This window comes from Erinaceus europaeus, chromosome 4 (assembly GCF_950295315.1).
Source record: "Erinaceus europaeus chromosome 4, mEriEur2.1, whole genome shotgun sequence".
In the NCBI taxonomy this organism is placed as follows: Eukaryota; Metazoa; Chordata; class Mammalia; order Eulipotyphla; family Erinaceidae; genus Erinaceus; species Erinaceus europaeus.
The window spans coordinates 105,581,088-105,603,762 of NC_080165.1; the positions used below are offsets into that span (position 1 = coordinate 105,581,088).

Sequence of the window (22,675 nt, forward strand, 5' to 3'; positions counted from 1 at the left end):
GTGAATGCCGTCCTCCCTGACCGCTTATCTGAGCTGTCTGAGTTCTTCAGATGTGTATGGCTGCCACGGCCGAGGGTTTTGTTTAGAGGGGGCAACGTTTACCAGGAAAGTGTGGATTTGGTTCTATGGCGCAGGAGAGGGAGCTACAGAAGTGGAAGGTGCCGTGGAAACTGCTGTAGTGGCCTCAGGGGAAACTGAACACGTATCTACAGGGATGGAGCTCTCGGGGCGGACTGCACATAGTTTAAGGTCCTTAAATGCTGAAAAAATATCCTTTAACTCTCGTATCTCAGCCACTAGGTCTCTTAATGATGACATATCAGCAGGGGGACGATTTAGGGAAGCAGGTACCGGAACCACGGGGTCAACAGAAGGCGGGCTTAGAGAGCCGGATACCGGAACCGGGCTGACAGAATCAGCTGGGGGTTGTTTTACCCTTCTTGGATCTTGTGAACAATGCTTGTAGAAATATTAGTATATATGGGGGCCTGGCGGTAGTACAGCAGGTTAAGTCCACATGGCGCAAAGCATAAGGACAGGGCTAAGGATCTCAGTTCGAGTTCCTGGCTCCCCACCTGCAGGGGGGCCTCGCTTCACGAGGCATGAAGAAGGTCTGCAGGTGTCTGTCTTATCTTTGCCTTCCTTCTCTATCTCCCCGTCCTCTCTCGATTTCTTTCTGTCCTATCCAACAACATCAACAGCAGTAACAACAATGATAAACAACAAGGGCAACAAAAGTGAGAAAATAGCTTCCAGGAGCAGTGGATTAGTAGTGCAGGCACCGAGCCCCAGCAATAACCCTGGCAGCAAAAAAAAAAAAAAAAAAAAAAGATTAAAAAAATTAATATTAGTATATAAGTATTTTTCTTTAAGCTTTTTTTTTTTTAAAAAAAACTTTATTATTGGATAGAGACAGAAATTGAGAAGGGAGGAGGAGACAAGGAAAGAAACAGAGAGACACCTGCAGCCCTATGTCACCACTCATGAAGCTTTCCCCTCTGTAGGTGGGGACAAAGGGCTTGAACCTGGGTACTTGAGCACTGTAATATGTACCTTTAACCAGGTATGCCACCCAGGTATCTGTTTTTCAAGGCTCTGCTTTCAGTTCTTTGAGGTATATAAAACAAAATTGCTTATTCATATGATAATTCTGTGTTTTAACTTTTCAGGCAAACAATCTGTTTTCCATAATTAATGTATCACTTTACTTTCCCACCAGTAATGCACACAAGTTAATTGCAATTCATTTGTCTGCATTCTCGCTAGTAATGTTGGTTGCTAGGATTTTTTTTTTATTTAATAATATTTGGGCAGGAGAGAGTTCATGTTTGCCATCTGCACAAATTAGATTAAAGCCCTGGCACCACGTGACAGGTGCTATGGCAACAGGAAATTCTAATGCTGTGGTGTCACTCTGTTTCTATTCTAAATGAAATGAGGCTCAGATTGGTGGCATCACATTATGTGAGGCCACACACACCTTCTGTGAGGCTCCTGTTCACACACACACACACACACACACACACACACACACACACACACACACACACACACACACACCCCTTCTTAGTGGGTCTCAAGCGGTATGTCATTGTTAGATATGTTTAATTATTTTTACAGAGCTGGGCCCTTTCTGGCCAACTTTTTTTTACCTTTCTGGCCAACTTTTTTTTTTTTAATTTCTTTATTGGGGGATTAATGGTTTACAGTTGGCAGTAAAATACAATAGTTTGTACATGCATAACATTTCCACATAGCAATACAGTCCCCACTAGATCCTTTGCTAATATGATCCAGGACCTGAGCCCTCCCCCACCACCCCAGAGTCTTTTACTTTGGTTCAAAACACCAATTCCAGTCCAAGTTCTGCTTTGTGTTTTCCCTTCTGATCTTGTTTTTCAACTTATATCTATGAGTAAGGTCGTCCCATAGTCATCCTTTTGCTTCTGACTTAACTCACTTAATATGACTTCTTCAAGCTCCATCTAAGATGAGATGAAGGGGAATTCATCATTTTTAATAGTTGAGTAGTAACACAACTTTCTCAGCCGTTCATCTTTTGTTGGACACCTGGGTTGCTTCTAGGTTTAGAATATTACAAATTGTGCTGCTATTAACATAGGTATACACAGATCCTTTTGGTTGGGTATGTTTGGTTCCTTAGGGTATATCCCCAGGAAAGGAATTCCAGGGTCATAGGGTAGATCCATTTCTAGCCTTCTGAGAGTTCTGCAGACTGCTCTCCACAGGGGTTGGAACAGTTGACATTCCCACCAGCAGTGCAGGAGGGCTCTTTTGTCCCCACAACCTCTTCAACATTTGTTACTGCTGCCGCTTCTGATATATGACATTCTCATAGGAGTGAAGTGGTATCTCATTGTTGTCTTTATTTACATTTCTCTGACAATCAATGACTTGGAACATTTTTTCATGTTTATTGGCCTTTTGGCTCTCTTCTATGATGAATATTCTGTTCATATCCTCTCCTCATTTTTGGATAGGGTCATTTGTTTCTTGTTGCTGAGGATGGTGAGCTCTATATATTTTGGTTATTAGCCTTTTGTCTGATATATGGTGTGTAAAGATCTTCTCCCACTCTGTGGGAGATCTCTTCGAGTGGTGGTTTCTTTTGCTGTGCAGAAGCTTTTTAATTTGATGTCGTCTATAGGTTTATATTTGCCTTAATCTTCTTTGTAATTGGATTCATTTCATTGAAGATGCCTATAAAATTTAGAGGGAAAAGAGGTCTTCCTATACTTTCCTCTTAAGTATTTGATAGTTTCTGGTCCTAACATCCAAGTCCTTGATCCATTTGGAATTTACTTTTGTGTTTGGTGAAATATAGTTCAGTTTCATCCCATGTTTTCCAACATCATTTGTTGAAGAGACTCTTCCTTTCCCCATTTAATAGTCTGGGCCCCTTTGTCAAAGTTTAGATCTCCATAGGTGTGGGGGCTTACTTCTGGGCTCTCAGTTCTATTCTACTGGTCAGTATGTCTATTCATATGTTCCAGTACCAAGCAGTTTTGATGACAATGGCCCTATAATACAATTTGAGATCTGGGAGTGTGATGCCTCCAGTTCTCTTCTTTCTTATCAAGTTTGTTTTGGCAATTCTAGGTCTTTCCTGGCTCCAGGTAAACATTTGTGGCATTTGTTCTATTCTCCTAAAAAATGTGGTTGGGATCTTGATGGGGAGAGCATTAAAACTGTATATGGCCCTGGGTAGTATATTCATTTTGATGATGTTAATTCTTCCAACCCATGAACATGGGATATCTTTCCACTTTGTGTCTTTTTCTATTTCCTTGAATAGTGACTCATAATTTTCAGTATACAAGTCTTTCACTTCTTTTGTTAGGTTCATTCTTAGATATTTTATTGTTCTTGTTCATATAGTAAAGAGGATTGATTTATGGATTTCTTCTTCTGCTTAGTGTTTGCATAGAGGAATGCCACTGGCTTTTGTATGTTAATTTTGTAGCCTCATACCTTACTATATTGCCTGATAATTTCCAAAAGCTTCCTGCTGGATTCTTTAAGTTCTGGTCAACTTTTTAATTTAGGCATCACAGGAGAGATGCCACAGTGCTATAACTTGTCCTAGTGCTATAGCACCTTTCATGTAGTACTAGGTTTCAGATCTGGGTTTCACACATGGCATGACATTGCATGCTACCCATTGAGCTGCCTCTCTGGCTCAGACAGATTTTAAAATAAAAATGTGGACCATGTGCACCACCAACTTGTAGAGTGCATGTCCCCCTGAACAAGGTGGGTTCAAGCCCCTGGTCCTTACCTTGGGAGGAGTGGGGACTTCACAAGCTGTGAAACAGTACTGAAGGTGTCTCTTTTTCCCTGTGTCTTTCTCCCTATTTCTCTCTTGTTTCTATTGTATAAAAAAGAGAAACAATTGGCCAGTGAAGTCATTTTGTAGACACTAAACCCCAGTAGTAACCCTGATGCCAAAAAAAAAGGAAAAGAAAAAAAGTTAAAGACATTTGCTGTGACTTAATTAAAATGCCATGCCTCTAAGTAGAAACAAAATTGACTTTGCTTTGTAGATCTTAACATTGCTATACTTTCAGAAAGAGTTGGTGTAAATGCAAATTAAAACCCACTAAAGTTAAATCTTACTAGTCTTAAGTCCCCCCCCCCCCGCCCCTTTTCCTCTTTTTACAAGAGCAGTGCTCAATTCTTGCTGTTGGTGCTGTCAGGAGTTGAACCCAGGATGCAAGTACTGTGTGCTACTGCTTTGCTATCTCCCAGGTCCTTAGACAGTTTGGTTTATAAATTTACTAATTATAACTTCAGAAATTTTATCTTTACTTATTCTGTTATCTCTGGTGCTTCGTTACTCTGAGCCAACTTTTTTCAGACAGAAAAAAAAAAAAAAAAGGAAGAGAGGGAAGATTCCACGGTACCAAAAAGAATTCTGAACAGTTAACTGATAAAACTTACCAACATTAAAAGATGTCATCATACCTGCAGTAAAAGTTAACAAATACTGAATTTATAAAATATCAGGTTATCATTTGGTTGCTAATGTTTTAAAAGCTTGAACCCAAGTCATGCTACTTGCCAGGTGAACTGTCCTCTGGCACCTCCCATACAGCTCTTAATGACTTTAAAAGACTTTAAAATTATTCCTTGTGCTTCTGGGTAACCTACAGAGTTGGAATATTTATCCCCAGACCTCTAGTAGGAATAGGAAAAAGTGATAGGTTAAAATTTAGGTGTTACAGTGATATCCTAGAAGAGAAGATGATATACAAGGATTATGGTTAATGTGACTTGGTTATATTGTACTTAGCATTCTCTCTCTTTATTTTTTAAGATCAAAAAAGAACTTTGGCTCTAATTTTCATAAGTTAATCTGTTGTCTCGTATAATGAAAAGTTAGCATACCATATTCTTATAGAGTATTGATTACAGAAAAATAACAAATTCTGGATATCATACTTAGTGAATTCTGTGATAAAATACATGCTTATGTTTGCAGTATATGCCATAACATTTTGTTTTCCTGTGGTTAGGGGCCTACTAAGTGCTTATAACTCTACGTTAACTTTCCAGTTCCATCATTTTGGTCTCCCCATTAAAAAAAAATTAGAAAGTTTCTCATAGTCATTGCTGAGTAACACCTGTAAACTTTTCTTTCTATAATGAAGAAGAAGTTTAAAATTCATTCATTTGGGGGCCAGGCAGTGACGCACTGGGTTAAGCACACATAGTACGAAGCGCAAGGACCCACACAAAGATCCAGGTTCAAGCCCCCGCTCCCCACCTGCAGGATTTTTGCTTCACAAGTGATGATGCAGGTCTGCAGGTGTCTGTCTTTCTCTTTCCCTATCTCCCTGTCCTCTCTCAATTTCTCTCTGACCTAGCCAATAAAATGGGAAAAAAATGGCCTCTAGGAGCAGTGGTTTTGTAGTGTAGGCACCAAGCCCCAATGATAACCCTGGATGCAAAAATAATTTTTTTATCCATCCCCACACTGAGCCTCACTCCTTGTCCCTTTCTGAGCCTTTATTTTCTTTAAAGCAATTGGAATTTAGCTTTCTGTTAATTATCTGCATATTCAAACTAAAATTTGTCAACAGATTATTAATGGTCTGAGCCTTACTACACAATGGATATTTATATAATTTAGTGAAAATGGCTTACCTTTTTCATTTTTTATTAGTGATATAACCATGTCTTATAAGATTTCAAAGTTGTATATGTTACCACAATACCCTGCACCAAAGTCTTCCTCCCCCTCCCTTCAGTCACACTATCACCACCATAGTTAGTTCCCACAGAGATCAAGGGATAGTTCGGGCAATCCCCCTTCCCTCTAAATTTATTTGCTTTAGCCTTATATATTCTACCTATGAGTAAAACCACCCTCTTCACTTACCCATTTTCTAGTAAAATCAAATGCTTTCTTTTTTGTAGTCTAGCTATTATTAGTATCTTCTACATTTTTTAGTATTAATGTAAAGCTTTGTGTGTGTGCTTGCCAGATTCTAGATACTTTTTTAATTCTTGTTTCTTTTTTGTGTCTCCAAAGGTGATAAGCAGAGAAAAATCTCTTAGACATACAATGTACAAATATGGGGAAGACATGAGGGGCATAATGATAGAAACAGTTTTAGTAAATAAAAGAAATGTAATAAAGATTAGCTAGATAGGGAAAAAAGTACAGCCATTTCTCTCTCTCAGAGGGAGAACGAGAGACTGAAAGAAAGCACAGCATTGAAGTTTTCTTCAGTGCAGTGGCAAAGCAGCACACTATCCTAGTGAGCTATTTTGCTGAACCTTCCCTCCTTTCTTCCCTCTACCCACCTATCTCTTTGCTTTCTCTTCCTCTATTCAGTTGAAGCCCATACTGCATTGGAAAGTAATGTTTCAAATTGTTCTCTCCTCCTAAAGACAAGTTATTTCTATATTCCAACACCCAACAATTAATTTTATTTTAAAAGATGGAATAGATACCCAGGTCTTTGCTATGTCAATGTGGTGCAGAAAATGATAAGGAGGGAGGTCTCCTGTATTGACCTAAAATACTGTAATCAAGAAATTCCAGATACTTTTCTCCACCCATATTTTGATATGTAGACTTACCATATGTGTTCTTAATTTAGCAGGGAAACTTTGAATGTTACTATAAAGGGCTACAGAAGTTTAACTGTATTTCAGGTTGAATTAGTCAGTACCAAACCTCATGTTTAAATAATTTTGTTTTGAAAGCTTTGCTTCTGGGGCTAATAAAATAATAGAAAGACATAGAGTAGCAACTTCAGAAAATACTGATATTTATGGATAAAAAGAAAACGCACCTAGAGGATATTTAAAATAACTTCTTAAAAATTGGGGATGGAAGATATGAAAATGCTTTAAGGTCATATACTAAATATTAGCATTGTGCTTCTTACCCAAGAAGAAATTGCATCAGCAAATAAATGTGCTGAGCACTGTTATTTGGGTGGCACTGAGATGAGCGATTGTTTTAGTTGTTGCCTGGCTCCCCCCCCCCCCCCCCCAGCAGCCTGGAACTGCATATTGTGGAGGTCATGTGATAGTGATCTTTAGTTTTGTTCATTTAGCCTGTCAAAACAATTTTATGTAGGTGGAATGAAATGAATAGAGTGAGTTAGCTGCATCAACTCTAGTTTACATGGGAGGTGTTGAATGCTGCAACTGGGGTAGTGTGCAGGCCTCCAGGAATATCCAGCATAGTAACTGGGGAGAGAAAATACTAAAAAACAGGTGATTAAACTTTTGGAATTTCATTTGATGCTTCATGTTAAAATGTTATTGTTGCAGCTAGGGACAGTGAACTTCTGAGTTAGATCTTGGATCTCCAACAATACGGATGTCAGTGATGCTTTGGTTCTCTCTCCCTATCTTTCCCACTCTTTTAAATATTACCATTGTCTTTATCATAGTAGGTTTATTTATTTATTTATTTTCATGTGAATTTGAAGAAGCAAATGTTTTTTTTGTTTTTTTTTTCAGTCTATCTGTTATAGTCATATATAATACCTAATATCTCATAGGGCTTTTCCTGGAATTAATAAGAACAGAAGCAGTATAACCCACTATAAATAGAAACCAATTTTAGCTAATATTATTTTATAATTTTTTATCTTTATTTATTGATTTGATAGAGATAGCTAGAAATGTAAGAATAAGGGAGAGACAGAAAGGGAGAGAGACAAGACACACCTGCAACATTGTTTCATCACTTATAAAGCTTCCCCCTGTAGGTGGGGACTGGAGGACTTGGACCTGCTCCTTGCACACTGTAACATGTGCATTCAACCAGGTGCCCCACCACTCGGCCTTGCCAATATTATTTTTTAAAACCTCATTTGTTCTTCTGGTATGTATTTTGAACTGCTTTATTGTTTTATTTTTTTAAATGAGATGCTATAAAAAAGTCATTTTCTGGGATATTTAAGGAGAATTAAGAATCACCAGTTTGTTTTTCTCTTTAATTCTACTTTGCTATAATTACTACTTTGCTATTAATTTATTTATTCATTTACTTAAATATAGAGAGAGCAACACACACGCATGCACACTCTCTGCTCAGCTCTAGTTGAGGACTTTCTAGCCTCAGACATGAAAGTCTTTTGTATAACCATAATGCTATTTTCCCAACTAAATAAGCACTTGACAGCATTTTCATCATGAGCTTTTGCTTTTTTAAAAATCAGAATGTTAAGAACCTTGAGCTTTGCAAGTTGGTCATTGTGTTTAGGTTGTATTAAACTTTTAACAGACTCAGAGGCCTAATTTTAGTTCTCACCGTTTAAGTTATAGGAATTTCTTTTACCCCTGAGGAAATGTTAACTGCTTGTAAAAGATACACCTATATCCTTTTCCTTCTCCTTCCCTCCCCCCTCCCTCTTCCATTCAAAAGAGCACATTTGTGGATTCATTCAACATGTGGTCATTGAAAAATCATTATATTAAGTTGTCAGATATGAAAGATAGAACACTGTAAAATGTTTTGTCACTGCCGCTGCTTTTAGAATAAACCTAGAAGACTGCTTCAGTAGGTATAGAAGTCAAATCTCATTGCTTAGATTCACAACAATATAAAAATAGACATGCAGATATTATACATACTTTGTAGTTGCAAAGAGGCTAAAGTGTATAATGAATTTTTAAGAACTAATTGTGTGCAGATACCTTAGAGTTGATTGAGTAGGGATCAGGACCAGCAAAACAAAGAAACTAGTATAGGGAGTCGGGCGGTAGAACAGTGGGCTAAGTGCACATGACGTGAAGTGCAAGGACCTGCATAAGGATCCAGGTTCGAGCCCCGGCTCCCCACTTGCAGGGGAGTTGCTTCACAGGTGGTGAAGCAGGTCTGCAGGTCTTCCTCTCCTCATCTCTGTCTTCCCCTCCTCTCTAGATTTCTCTCTCTCCTATCCAACAATGATGACATCAGTAACAACAACAGTAACTGCAACAGGAAAACAACAAGGGCAACAAAAGGGAATTAAAAAAAAAAGTATACTGCTCTGCCATGTGGACAGCCAAGGTTCAGGCCCAGCACCTAGCACATTGAAGGGAGTTTCAGTGCTGCAATTTCTTTTCTTCTCTTTCTCTGCTTCTCTGTCGTACTCTGGCTGAAAATGTCAGCCTGTACATAGACAAAAAAAAAATTTCCCCTCACTATATGTTGGCAAAATGGAAAACACATTGTACCAAGCATAAGATTAGATGTGTTTAAAGGAATTAGGTTATTTTAGGAGTCCAGAAGAGAGGCGTGACCTCAAACAGTAGTAGTTATACTTGACATAATTAGATTACTTTGAGTAATTTTTAGCAGAGAGAATTTATAAAAGAACATTATTGAAAACTTGAAATTGTAGACATGAGAGAAACAAAAATCTTGGGGATACATGTTAAACATGCTGAGTAGTCTATTTATTTATATTGCCACCAGATTTACCACTGGGGCTTAGTGTTGACACCAAATCTAACGATCCCAGCGGCTATTCCTTCCTTCCTTCCTTCCTTCCTTCCTTCCTTCCTTCCTTCCTTCCTTCCTTCCTTCCTACCTACCTACCTACCTACCTACCTACCTACCTACCTACCTACCTCCCTCTCCCCCCACCTCTCTCTTTCTTCCTTTCTTCTTTTACTAGATAGGGCAGAGAGAAATTGAGAGAGGAGGGGGAGGAAGAGAGTGAGAGAGATGGACACCTGCAGACCTGCTTCACTGCTCATGAAGTGTCCTCTTTGCAGGTGGGGAGCAGGGGCTTGAACCTGGGCAATATGTGCACTGAACCAGGTGCACCACCTCCTGGCCTCAAGACCCAATTTCCCTATTTGTACAACTGATATGCTTGTATTTAAGCTATTACTTTTAAACATTGTTCATACTGTTCATTCTCAATGCTGTCACCCACCCATTTGGCCCTGCTCAGAACATTTTAAATAAACTTGACCTGTATAAGGTATATCCCAAGTTTTAACTGCACTGCTCTACCTACAGTATGTGATGTTTTCCCAGCAGTTCCAAACTATGGCACCACATGGGAGGTTTTAAGACACTGGAGGAAGATCTTGTGCTCTGATAGCTCTAGTTTTCTCTCTCCATCACTCTCTTAGCTTGCTTACTTGTTCACTGTCTATCTGAAAGAAGCCCAGAGCAGTGACGTCGTATATGTACAAAGCCCTAGCTCTGAGGAAGGGAGGGAGGAATTGGGGTCAGGGAGGGGGCTAAGTAGGTCAAGAGGTGTTGGGCTGAGCTTCACTGACAGGAGACAGACGACCAGGGACTCATGGTTGAGCTGTACGCAGTATCTCTTTATTCATGCAGGACACAGCGCAATCTATACCAAGCTAGACTAAACTAACAACTAACTAAAACGAACAACGTTGTCTTTATATATATACTTCCCAAGTAGGGTGTGAACAGGATGTGATGGAGAGAAAAGTGACAGGCGAAAATCAGGGTGTGACAAGGAGAGGATCAGGGTGTGACAAGGAGAGGGGGTGGAGCAGGTGAGAATTCTACCACTAAACCACCAATGCCCTGGAGGGAAGGTGGTGCTTTATGTAAATGTAAAAGTGATTTATGTAAATAGACGGCAGTGGTTATGTAAATAGAATACAGTGGTTATGTAAATAGAATGCATTGTTAAGCAGGGGGGATTTAAACCAAATGGTATGTTTTTAAAACATACCAACAAAGAGGGTGCCTTCCATTGCATGATAAAGCCTAGGTTTGATCCCCAGAACCACATGAGAGCACCAAAGAAGGAAGCAAGTGGAATTCCACAAGTGATAGAGTGATGTTTTAGTGGCTTTTTCTCTCCAGCCCCCCTCATAAAAATATGCAATAGAAAAATTTGGTCTGGTGCCTTAACAGCTGAGTTCTTTCCCCTTCAACGAACGCACACACATACATACTTTATTAGAAGGAGGTACTAGAGAGTTAAAAGGGAGCTGAAAGATAAAATGACAGTGAGAAAGAGGTTCATATTTATGAAGGCTAGATGAGGTTCCACATACCCACACCCTCACATAAAACATATACAGATACACATGAAATTTTAACAGAGAATGGGGAGTAGGAAGAGGCATATTCAAAGAGAATAGTTGAGAATTTTTCTGATCTGAAGACAGATACTTGAAATGTATGGCTTAATAAATAGCCCCATTACAGATAACTTTAAAAAAATTAGACGCATCATCATGAAGGTATACAACACACTTTTTACAAGTCTTTAGAGCATTCAGAGGTAAGAATACCAAAACTCTACAAAGGAGAACATAGATACTGAAAGCTGTGATACCAGAATAGCATGAAATTATATCTTGAAAATGCAAAGAACAAAACCAATTCTGTATTCATCTGTGTTATCATTCAAGAGTGATGTGAAATAAGGACAATCTGTATTGTTTGACAATTACAACGGTATCTGCCTAGGAGTGATGAAGTGGTGTATAGCTAGGGGAAGGGTGATTAGAATAGTGGTTTATAGTGTGCAAATTACACCTTAGTTTTAAGAATTAATATATACTACTTGAGAAAAAGACTGCAGAATATATATCTACACTGTCTTAGTGTCATTCCAATATGCCTTTAATTAAAATTATTGGTGATAATTTTACTTGGCTTATGATTTTTATAATAAAATAACACCAGAAATGGTGGAGCTATGTAGGCACTAAACCTTAATAATGACCCTGGTGTCTCAAAAAATAGAGAAGGAGATGTGTAGGAGTTATAAATGTGTGCAGTAAGTGACAGGGCATCAGAACAGAATATATAAAGCAGAAATAGAACTGCTGTCTCCTCAACTCTGCAATTGCATGGGAACAGAAAGTTTCTCATAATAATTGACTTTGAAAATAAGAATTAAGCAACCTATAATAATTACTGCTGACATATGCAGCAGTGACAACCTTCATATGTTTGAGAGAGCAAATAAGCATAACATTTTTGAAGAGAAAATTGTTGATACCTATGAAAATTGAATGTATCTGTCCTGTGATTCAGTAATGCTACTGTGAGCCATTGTATCTTTAAAAATAGTCTTAATATTTTTTTGTGCCTCCAATCTCTCTTTTTAAATAGATTATTTATGAGAGAGTGAAGCAGATTCACTCTAGCACAAGCAAAGCTGAGTATCAAATTTAGGGTATCATACTTGCAAGTCCAGAATGGTACCATTGTACCATTCATACTACCTCTCAGGCCAGCCTTCCTATCTCTTTGAAGGCTAGTAAAGAGGTTAATAGATTTAAAAAAAAAATCACTAACCTTTATTATTTGCCTTAAAAGGGTTTATAGACCCTAAGTTAAGAATCTGCATTCTGGGGTGGTAGCGCAGCGGGTGAAGCATACTACAATTCAAACCCCTGACTCCCCACCTGCAGGGGAGTCACTTCACAAGTGGTGAAGCAGGTCTGCAGGTATCTGTCTTTCCTCCTCTCTGCCTTTCCCTCCTCTCTCCATTTCTCTCTGTCCTATCCAACAACAACAATAACCACAACAACAATAAAACAAGGGCAATGAAAGGGGATAAATAAATAAATATCATTAAAAGTCTGCATTCTAAGAGACATTATAAATGAATGCCAAACAAGTTTAATATTTTAATTCAATGTATTATAGTAGCAATAATGGGGGAGGGGCCACCTAAAGATACATCAATAGATTATATAAATCAATTTATTTAGAGAATGGATAACTTCATAACAATGATAATGAATGAAATCATGTTATGGTCATATGGTAGGTGTCTATTTTAAACTGTTGAATATAAAAAGCAATCTTGCAAATTATTGATGCATTGATATTATTATATGAAACTTAACATTCCATATAAAGAATATAAACCTGTATGGGAATAGTATATTCAAATGTAGGATTGTGATTATTCAGAATTGTAAAGAGTAAGAATGAGAAGGACGTTTAATTATGTAGGGGTATTGTAAGTTACCTTATTCATAAATGATATTTGTTATTTTCACTAATTATGAGGAATGCATTGTATATTTGAAATATTTTATTACGATATATATTACATGGTTAGACAGAATATTAATATGACAGTTTTCAGATTAAACAGCAATTCAGAATGAGTGAGTTTGTGTGCGTGGAATATCATCTTGAAAAAGACAACAAATTAAGCGTTTTCCTCACTTAATCTTAGATAATGAATTGATAAGTTCCAGGTGTTTTTTTTTAACATGGCTTGAAAGCATGTGTAGTGTTCTTGAATTCTTGAAACAGTCTTATAAGGTGAAGGAACATATTCATAAAGGAACTTCTAATCAGAGAGAGAACTGGTTTATACTTAAATCTTTCTACTCCCAAAGTCTGTATAAGTAATATATGATTAAATCACATCATCTAGTAATAGATGACTTACATTGGAAATTGTAAGATTAATGCATCTACAAAGTCAGATTTTTTTTTTTTTTAATTTTTAGGATCGAAAGTTAACAAAGTCTGAGAGACAAAGATTTAAAGAAGAGGCTGAAATGTTAAAGGGTCTTCAGCATCCCAATATTGTTCGATTCTATGACTCATGGGAATCCACAGTAAAAGGGAAAAAGTGCATTGTTTTGGTGACTGAACTTATGACATCTGGAACACTTAAAACGTAAGTATTAATAGTATAAAGCTAGAAGAGAATTCAATTTTTCTTATTTTAAACCTTGTTAGTTCTGCTTCTGTGTTCAGCATACTAAGAAAGGAACCTAACAACATCTGTTAACATGCCATCTGTTAGCATGTTACTGCCCACAAAGTTCTCTAGTGCATAAAGTGATTTTGTAATTATTTATTGGTATTAAAAGAAGCTATTGCAAAATAAACCTAGTTGTTTTTAAATCCTGTTTCTAAAAAAACGAGTGGCTAAGGGATTGAATCAAATAACAAGGTGGCCCTCTAGTGGTTAAAATGAAGTTAAGGCTTATTGAAACTAGCACATTTTATTACCATGCATTTGGAAGTTTTTACTATATGTAAAAAATGTATCAAGTGCAAATTTTGTGTGACTAGAAGATACTTTTACTTCCATTTCATATAGAAACAGGAAGTGAGTCCAGGAAAGCTAGACCTAGGTTTCAGGAATACAGTTAGATCAAAGCCAAAAATTCCTGAGTACATTGTAAAAAGTTTTAAATAAATGTTGTTGTATGCCTTTGGAATTCTATGTCTCTTACAGTATAATATTTGTTTTCAGAGAGGAAACTAGTATAAATTATAGTGTGAAGTTTTTATTGTGGAGGCATTGAATCCTATCTCTGGTATGTATTTTTTATTACTTTAGTTCATACTTCCAGGTTGATTGATCTCACATTCTTGACGCATAATCTTGAATTTCCTGGATGTAGTCACTTACATGTGCCCTTGGATTCAAGATTAGAAAATTCAAAAGCCAACAGATTATCCTCCCCTCCACCTCTGTTGTACAGTTTATTTTTAATTTATTGGATAGAGACAGAGAAATTTAGAGGGAGACAGATACTTGCAGATCTGTTTCACCACTCATGAAGCTTTCCCCCTACAAGTGGGGACCAAGGGTGTAAACCACTGTCCAGCCCCACTATACAAATTCTAATTTTTCCACCCAATTGTAATTAGGAAACAGTATTTTCCCAATATCAAAACTTCTTGCTACATATATTTATGTTTCTTCTACTGGACTAATAAATACTTGGAACTTAATAAATACTCAAATGGATTAAAGAAAATTGCGGGGTTTTAATGTCCATGCAAAGACAAAAACCTTAGAGATCAGTAGAGGAAGGAACTGAAAGTTAATAGCCAGTATGTGAGAGAAGGGGGAAAAAACGTGACAGTGAAGTATCCATCACAAACTAGTGAAAACTATAAGAACTCTGGATGAGGGGAAAATAGAAATCTTGACCTAGATCATAGGACTTTAGGGATGTAAACTTGTACTATTGCCTGTACAGGGTTCAGTGCCCATATTTATACCTAAGGAATACAGGAGAACTTTGAGCATCTTGATGCATAATGGGACCAAGGGGAAGGGAATTTGTTCTAAATATAAATATATTTATTGAATATTTGGAATTATATATAGAAATACTAGTATTGAAATAAATAGCTATGTCTAGAGTGAGATGGGAACATATGGATTAGACAGTTTCGTTCAGATGGGAATAAATTTAGATGTTTTTAAAAATGAGGTGAACTTTGATGTGACAAGCCTGTTAAAGTATATAGTTAAGTTGTATTTAGCTCATTTGCAGTATTGTGTAGTCACATCTATTATGTTCCTAAAGAATTTTATTATCTCAGAAGAACATCCCCTGCCAGTTGGGACTATTACTCCCCATTGGTCCTTCCCACAGCATTTATTTACTCTTTAATTGTATATGGTTTAAGATCTTAAGACTTACAATGAATGACTTTCTTTTCTTTTCTTCCCTCCTCTGTACCTTTCCTTTTTCTTTCAAGTTTAAGTCTCTTATCATTGACCCAACTTCTGAGCCTCCAGATGCTATAGTGAATGGAAAGCATAGAAGAAAGAGCACTAGCAGTACAATAGGAGCTGTGAGTTTAGGGCTATCTAAGTGTGGTTTGGTTTGGGGAAACGAATTCCCCTTCTCTCAGATAACTCTCCATGTGTAAAGTAGGATTTGTGAATGGGGTTTCTTGTTACTGTCTTTAGGCTTCATTGCTCTAAAGCAACTTTTTCAGAAGGTGAGAGACAGGGAGGTGTTACTACAGCATGAAGCTCCCTCTGCTGCTGTGGAGGCCACACTACACCCGATTTATTTGTATGCTATCTTGGCAGCCCATAGAATTCTTTCTTTTTTATTTTATTTATTCCCTTTTGTTGTCCTTGTTGTTTTTTTATTGTTGTAGTTATTATTGTTGTTACTGATGTCATTGTTGTTGGATAGGACAGAGAGAAAGGGAAAGAGGAGGGGAAGACAGAGAGGGGAGAGAAAGATAGACACCTGCAAACCTGCTTCACCACCTGTGAAGTGACTCCCTTGCAGGTGGGGAGCCAGGGGCTAGAACCGGATTCCTTAAGCCAGTCCTTATGCTTTACGCCATATGCACTTAGCCCGCTGCGCTACTGCCCGGCTCCCAGAATTTTTTTTTTCTATGATAATCAAGTAGTAAAATTTTACCAGTTTTATAGTATATGCAAATTTGGTGATGCTAAGTATAATCAAAATGCTATATAATCTCCAGAGTTCTTCACTTTGCAAAATTGAAAAACCTATTAAACAACACCAGTCAATTCCTGTTTCTATGTAAACAAGATATTTCATATAAATGGAATCACAAAACATGTGGCCTGTATAGATTCTTACATTTTAATCTTACACTTAATTCTTTATTTAATTAGTGATTTGGCATTGGTCACAACATTATAAGATTACAGTGTGCACTGCACCCACCACATTAAGTTCCCACCCTCCAGTTATAACTAACCACCATAGTTCTCACAAAAAGGCTTAGAGACAATTTGACTATTTTGGTTTTTGTTTGTTGTTGCAAGTGTTTTTGTTTCTCAATACCTAATTCTTTTTATAACTAAATAATACTTCATTGCACGAATATGCCATGATTTATTTATCCATCCATACACTGATAGATAGGTGTCTTGTTTTCACCTTTTGACTCTAGTTCTGCTGCCAGCATATATAGACATGTATTTGAGTACTTATTTTCATTCCTTTTGGCTATATACCTTCAAAAATCATGTCATGTAGTAACATTAAGAGGAGCACCCAACTGTTTTTTTGTTAGCGGCTAAACCATTTTTACATTTCTTGACAGTAGTATGTGAAGGTTCCTTCTTAAAAGAAATCTGATTAATTTTGCCTCCAGGGTTATTGCTAGGACTTGGTGCCTGCACTACAAATCTGCTGCTCCTGTGTCTTTTCTTTTCTTTTCTTTCTTTTTTTTTTTTTGGAATAGGACAGAGAACTTGAGAGAGGAAGAGAAGATAGAAAGGGGGAGAGAAAGACACCTGCAGACCTGCTTCAGCACTTGTGGAGCACCTACACCCCTTCACTGGTGGGGGAACTGGGGACTCGAACAGGAATCCTAGTATTTTATACTATGTGCACTTAACCTGGTGCACCACTGCCTGGCCCCCCTTGAAGGTTCTTTTTTTTCCTGAATACCTGCCAACAGTCTGTTTTGGAGTATGCTTTTTAAAAAAGAGTAACCCTACTGGATTTGACTTTATATCATTATTTTTTACGTGCCTTTCCCTATTGACTGAATTTTTTGGTTTTTTTTTTTAAGTGTTTATTTACTTACTCCCTTTTGTTACCCTTGTTTTCTTATTTTTGTAGTTATTATTGTTGTTCTTGATGTCGTCGTTGGATAGGACAAAGAGATGGAGAGAGGAGGGGAAGACGGGGAGGGAAAGATAGACACCTGCAGACCTGCTTCACCGCCTGTGAAGCGACTCCCTTGCAGTTGGGGAGCCAGGGTCTCGAACCAGGATCCTTATGCTGCTGGTCCTTGTGCTTTGCACCACCTGTGCTTAACCTGCTGTGCTACCGCCCAACTCCCATTTTTTGTTTGTTTTTGAGGTAAAGTTGGTTTAGAAAACTGTGTGTGTGGCTCCTCCCTCTTTCCTTCCCTTCCTTCCTTTTCTTTCATTCTATTCTTTTTTTGGATAGAGACAGAAAAATGTGAGGGGAATGGGAGATAGAATAGGAAGGGGTGGGGGTGACTGGTTGGTGGCACACCCAGTTAAGCACACATAATACTAAGCGCAAAAACCCACATAAGGATCCAGGTTGAATCCTCCAGCTCCCCACTTAAAGGGGCAGGCACTACAAAAGCAGTGAAGCAGGTCTGCCAGTGTCTGTCTTTGTCTCTATTTTCCTCTCCTTTCTCAATTTCTCTTCTGTCCTATCTAATAAAATGAGAAAAATGGCTGCTGGGAGCAGCAAATTTTTTTTTCTTGTTTTTTTTTTTTTTTTTTTTTTTAATTTAAGAAAGGATTAATTAACAAAACCATAGGGTAGGAGGGGTACAACTCCACACAATTCCCACCGCCCAATCTCCATATCCCACCCCTCCCCCGATAGCTTTCCCATTCTCTATCCCTCTGGGAGCATGGACCCAGGGTCATTGTGGGTTGCAGAAGGTAGAAGGTCTGGCTTCTGTAATTGCTTCCCCGCTGAACATGGACGTTGACTGGTCGGTTCATACTCCCAGTCTGCCTCTCTCTTTCCCTAGTAGGGTGGGTCTCTGGGGAAGCTGAGCTCCAGGACATATTGGTAGGGTCTTCAATCCAGGGAAGTCTGGCCGGCATCCTGATGACACCTGGAACCTGGTGACTGAAAAGAGAGTTAACATACAAAGCCAAACAAATTGTTGAGCAATCATGGACCCAAAGCTTGGAAAAGTGGAGAGGAAGTATTAGGGAGGTACTCACTGCAAACTCTAGTGTACTTCTGCTTTCTTACTTTGGTGCCATACTCCAAACTCAGTCAATTTCTGCTTTGCGTTTCTACTTCTTTTTTTTTTTTTTTTACATGCATAACATTCCCCAGATTCCCATTTAACAATACAACCCCCACTATTTCATTCATCATCTTTCATGGACCTGTATTCTCCCCACCCACCCACCCACCCACCCCAGAGTCTTTTACTTTGGTGTAATACTCCAATTCCATTTCAGGTTCGACTTGTGTTTTCTTTTCTACTCTTGTTTTTCAACTTCGGCCTGAGAGTGAGATCATCCCGTATTCATCCTTCTGTTTCTGAATTATTTCACTCAACATGATTTTTTCAAGGTCCATCCAAGATCGGCTGAAAACGGTGAAGTCACCATTTTTTACAGCTGAGTAGTATTCCATTGTGTATATATACCACAACTTGCTCAGCCACTCATCTGTTGTTGGACACCTGGGTTGCTTCCAGGTTTTGGCTATTACAAATTGTGCTGCCAAGAACATATGGATACACAGATCTTTTTGGATGGATGTGTTGGGTTCCTTAGGATATATCCCCAGGAGGGGAATTGCAGGGGCATAGGGTAGGTCCATTTCTAGCCTTCTGAGAGTTCTCCAGACTGTTCTCCACAGAGGTTGGACCAATTGACATTCCCACCAGCAGTGCAGGAGGGTTCCTTTGACCCCACACCCTCTCCAGCATTTGCTGCTGTTAACCTTTTCTGATGTGTGACATTCTCACAGGAGTGAAGTGATATCTCATTGTTGTCTTGATTTGCATTTCTCTGACAATCAGAGACTTGGAGCATTTTTTCATGTATTTCTCGGCCTTTTGGATCTCTTCTGTGGTGAATATTCTGTCCAAGTCCTCCCCCCATTTTTGGATGCGGTTATTTGTTGTCTTGTTGTTGAGTCTGGCAAGCTCTTTATATATGTTGGTTATTAAACTCTTATATGATGTATGGCATGTAAAGATCTTCTCCCATTCTGTGAGGGGTCTCTTGATTTGGGTAGTGGTTTCTTTTGCTGTGAAGAAGCCTTTTAATTTGATGTAGTCCCATAGGTTTATACTTGCCTTAGTCTTCCTTGTAATTGGATTCGTTTCATTGAAAATGTCTTTAAAATTTATGCGGAAAAAAGTTCTGCCAATATTTTCCTCTAAGTATCTGATAGTTTGTGGTCTAACATCCAAGTCCTTGATCCACTTGGAATTTACTTTTGTATTTGGTGAAATACAGTGATTCAGTTTCATTCTTCTGCATGTTTCAACCCATTGTTTCCAACACCATTTGTTGAAGAGACTCTGTTTCCCCCATATAATAGTCTGGGCCCCTTTGTCAAAGATTAGGTGTCCATAGGTGTGGGGCCTCATTTCTGGGCTCTCAATTCTATTCCACTGGTCAGTGTGTCTGTTCATGTTCCAGTACCAAGCAGTTTTGATGACAATGGCCCTATAATACAGTTTGAGATCTGGCAGTGTGATGCCTCCGGTTCTGTTCTTTTTTCTCAAGATTGTTTTGGCAATTCTAGGTCTTTTCTGGTTCCAGATAAACATTTGTAGCATTTGATCTATTCTCCTAAAAAATGTGCTTGGGATCTTGATGGGGATAGCATTAAATTTGTAGATGGCTCTGGGTAATATATTCATTTTGATGATGTTAATTCTTCCAACCCGTGAGCATGGAATATCTTTCCACTTCTTTGTGTCTTTTTCAATTTCTTTGAGTAGTGACTCATAATTTTCAGTATACAAGTCTTTCACTTCTTTGGTTAGGTTTACTCCTAGATATTTTATTGTTTTTGTTGCTATAGAAAAAGGAACTGATTTCTGGATTTCAATTTCTTCTAACTTAGTGTTTGCATAGAGGAATGCCACTGACTTTTGAATGTTAATTTTATAGCCTGACACCTTACTGTATTGCCTGATGATTTCCAAAAGCTTCTTGCTGGATTCCTTAGGTTTTTCCATGTATACTATCATGTCATCTGCAAATAAGGAGAGTTTGACTTCTTCTCTTCCAATCTGTATCCCTTTAATTCCTTGCTCCTGCCTGATTTCTATGGCAAGAACTTCCAACACTATGTTGAATAGTAATGGTGATAGTGGGCAGCCCTGTCTAGTATCTGATCTGAGTGGAAATGCTTCCAGTTTTTCACCATTGAGTATGATGTTGGCTGTAGGTTTGTTATATATAGACTCCACTATCTTCAGGAATTTTCCATCTATTCCCATTTTTTGTAGTGTTTTGATCATAAAGTGATGTTGTATTTTGTCAAAGGCTTTCTCTGCATCTATTGATATGACCATGTGGTTTTTGGTCTTGCTTTTGTTGATGTGGTGGATCACATTGATTGATTTACATATATTAAACCAACCTTGCATGCCTGGGATAAACCCCACTTGGTCATGATGAACAATTTTTTTGATATACTGCTGTATCCGGTTGGCTAGAATTTTGTTCAATATTTTCGCATCTATGTTCATCAGAGATATTGGTCTGTAGTTTTCTTTTTTGGTTGTGTCCCTGTCTGCTTTTGGTATCAGGGTGATGTTGGCTTCAGGGAGCAGCAAATTTATAGTGGGGCACTGAGCCCCAGAGATAACCTGGAGGCAAAACAAAGGGAAGGGAGAGAGGGAGGTTAAAGAGAAACCAGCAGTACTGCTTCATCACTCTTGAGGCCTTCCCCCTTCAGGTGGGAACCAGAGGCTTGAACCTAGGTCAGACTATAATTTGTCCATTCAACAAAGAGAGCCTCCACCTTCAGACTATATGTTGTACAAGTACAGTTTTTGCACCTCTTTAAAGTATTATATCACACCCACCACCAAAGCACTAATATCCTTCCTTTAAAATCTATTGAACCCCCATTTACTATGATAACCCAGTAGCCCCACACCCAAGTAGGTAGCCTTAGTTCTGCAGTCTTAGTTTACAGGTTTGCTTTCATTTAAATCCAGCCTTCATTTTGTTGAGCTTTTTTCATAAGAAAATGTAAGGTGGAGACTTTGTCCTAGAGCATGGTAGAGTGTGCACTTTAAAGGGTAAGCCACCACCACCCACCCCTCCTTAATTTTTATTTATACTAGTAGTGGTCTAATTTTAATGAATTCATGTGTGTGTGTGTGTACGCGCACACGCATGCGCGCGCTTTGCTACCAGAATTCTTTTTTCTCCAACCACTTATTACTAGAAGTGTTAGTAACCTTTAAGCAGAGGTGGGGAATGTCCTGCCTTTGAGTTGTATAAGGTCCCTTAGATCATTTGGTTGTGCTAATTTTTAAGTAGTAGTTCTGTAAAGCCTCTTAGTTCTATGTTATAAATATCCAGATGGTTTTTGGCAGAAAAGGCTCCTCACCCTTGCTTTAAGGTTACTGGTTCTTAATATTTTAAATTTGATATTTCTATGTCTGATATACTTGAATTTAATGGAATTCTTCAAAGCAGTAATCTCATATCATTGATAACCTGTTTGGTGTGCCTTGCATTTTCTAGGTACCTAAAAAGGTTTAAAGTGATGAAGATCAAAGTTCTAAGAAGCTGGTGCCGTCAGATCCTTAAAGGACTTCAGTTTCTTCATACTCGAACGCCACCAATTATTCACCGAGATCTTAAGTGTGACAACATCTTTATCACTGGTCCTACAGGCTCAGTCAAGATTGGAGACCTGGGTTTGGCAACCTTGAAGCGGGCTTCTTTTGCCAAGAGTGTGATAGGTATGTTTCAGTTGTACCTTGAAGCCTAACTGGTTTTTCTGACATTTCTTTTTTTAGAATCTGGTCCTGTCATAGCTTTTGTTACATGAAATAAAACTTCAGAAAGACATAACTCGAACTCGAAGCAATCAGTTCTACTTATGAGATGTAGTGTATTACAAAGAAGTCTGTTAGATATATATGTATGTAAACTCAAATATCTACCTGTTAGGATCATCATTATATTATAAAATATGAACTATATGAACATGTCAGTTCATTCTGAGAGGTTGGTTTTATCAGTTTTTTTCCCCCTACTCTAGATGTTATTTATATCTAAAATGGGATTTTTTAAAACCTCAGTAACTAATGTATTTTGGGCTAGACAGTTCTTTACCATATAGTATATAGTGTTTTATGCATGGGATGATTAATTTACAGCACCCCTGGCCTCTCAAGTCACAAGATGGAAATTAGCATATCTATTTATCATTCCTAGATGTCACAACCACTGATGTCTCTGAACTTTGTTAAATGTCACTTGGTAAA

The 22,675-nt window shown here is 38.1% G+C and overlaps 1 protein-coding gene across 6 annotated transcripts in view; it reads left to right on the forward strand.

Moving 5' to 3' along the window:
• The window catches only part of WNK1 (WNK lysine deficient protein kinase 1), a 160,542-nt gene that overhangs the window by 41,375 nt on the left and 96,492 nt on the right, over positions 1 to 22,675 (forward strand). For all 6 annotated transcript variants that reach the window (XM_060190326.1, XM_060190328.1, XM_060190329.1 and 3 more), the window contains exons 2-3: positions 13,453 to 13,625; positions 21,927 to 22,147. In XM_060190326.1, the coding sequence (XP_060046309.1) occupies positions 13,453 to 13,625; positions 21,927 to 22,147 (394 nt within the window). The remainder of the gene's footprint in view (positions 1 to 13,452; positions 13,626 to 21,926; positions 22,148 to 22,675) is intronic.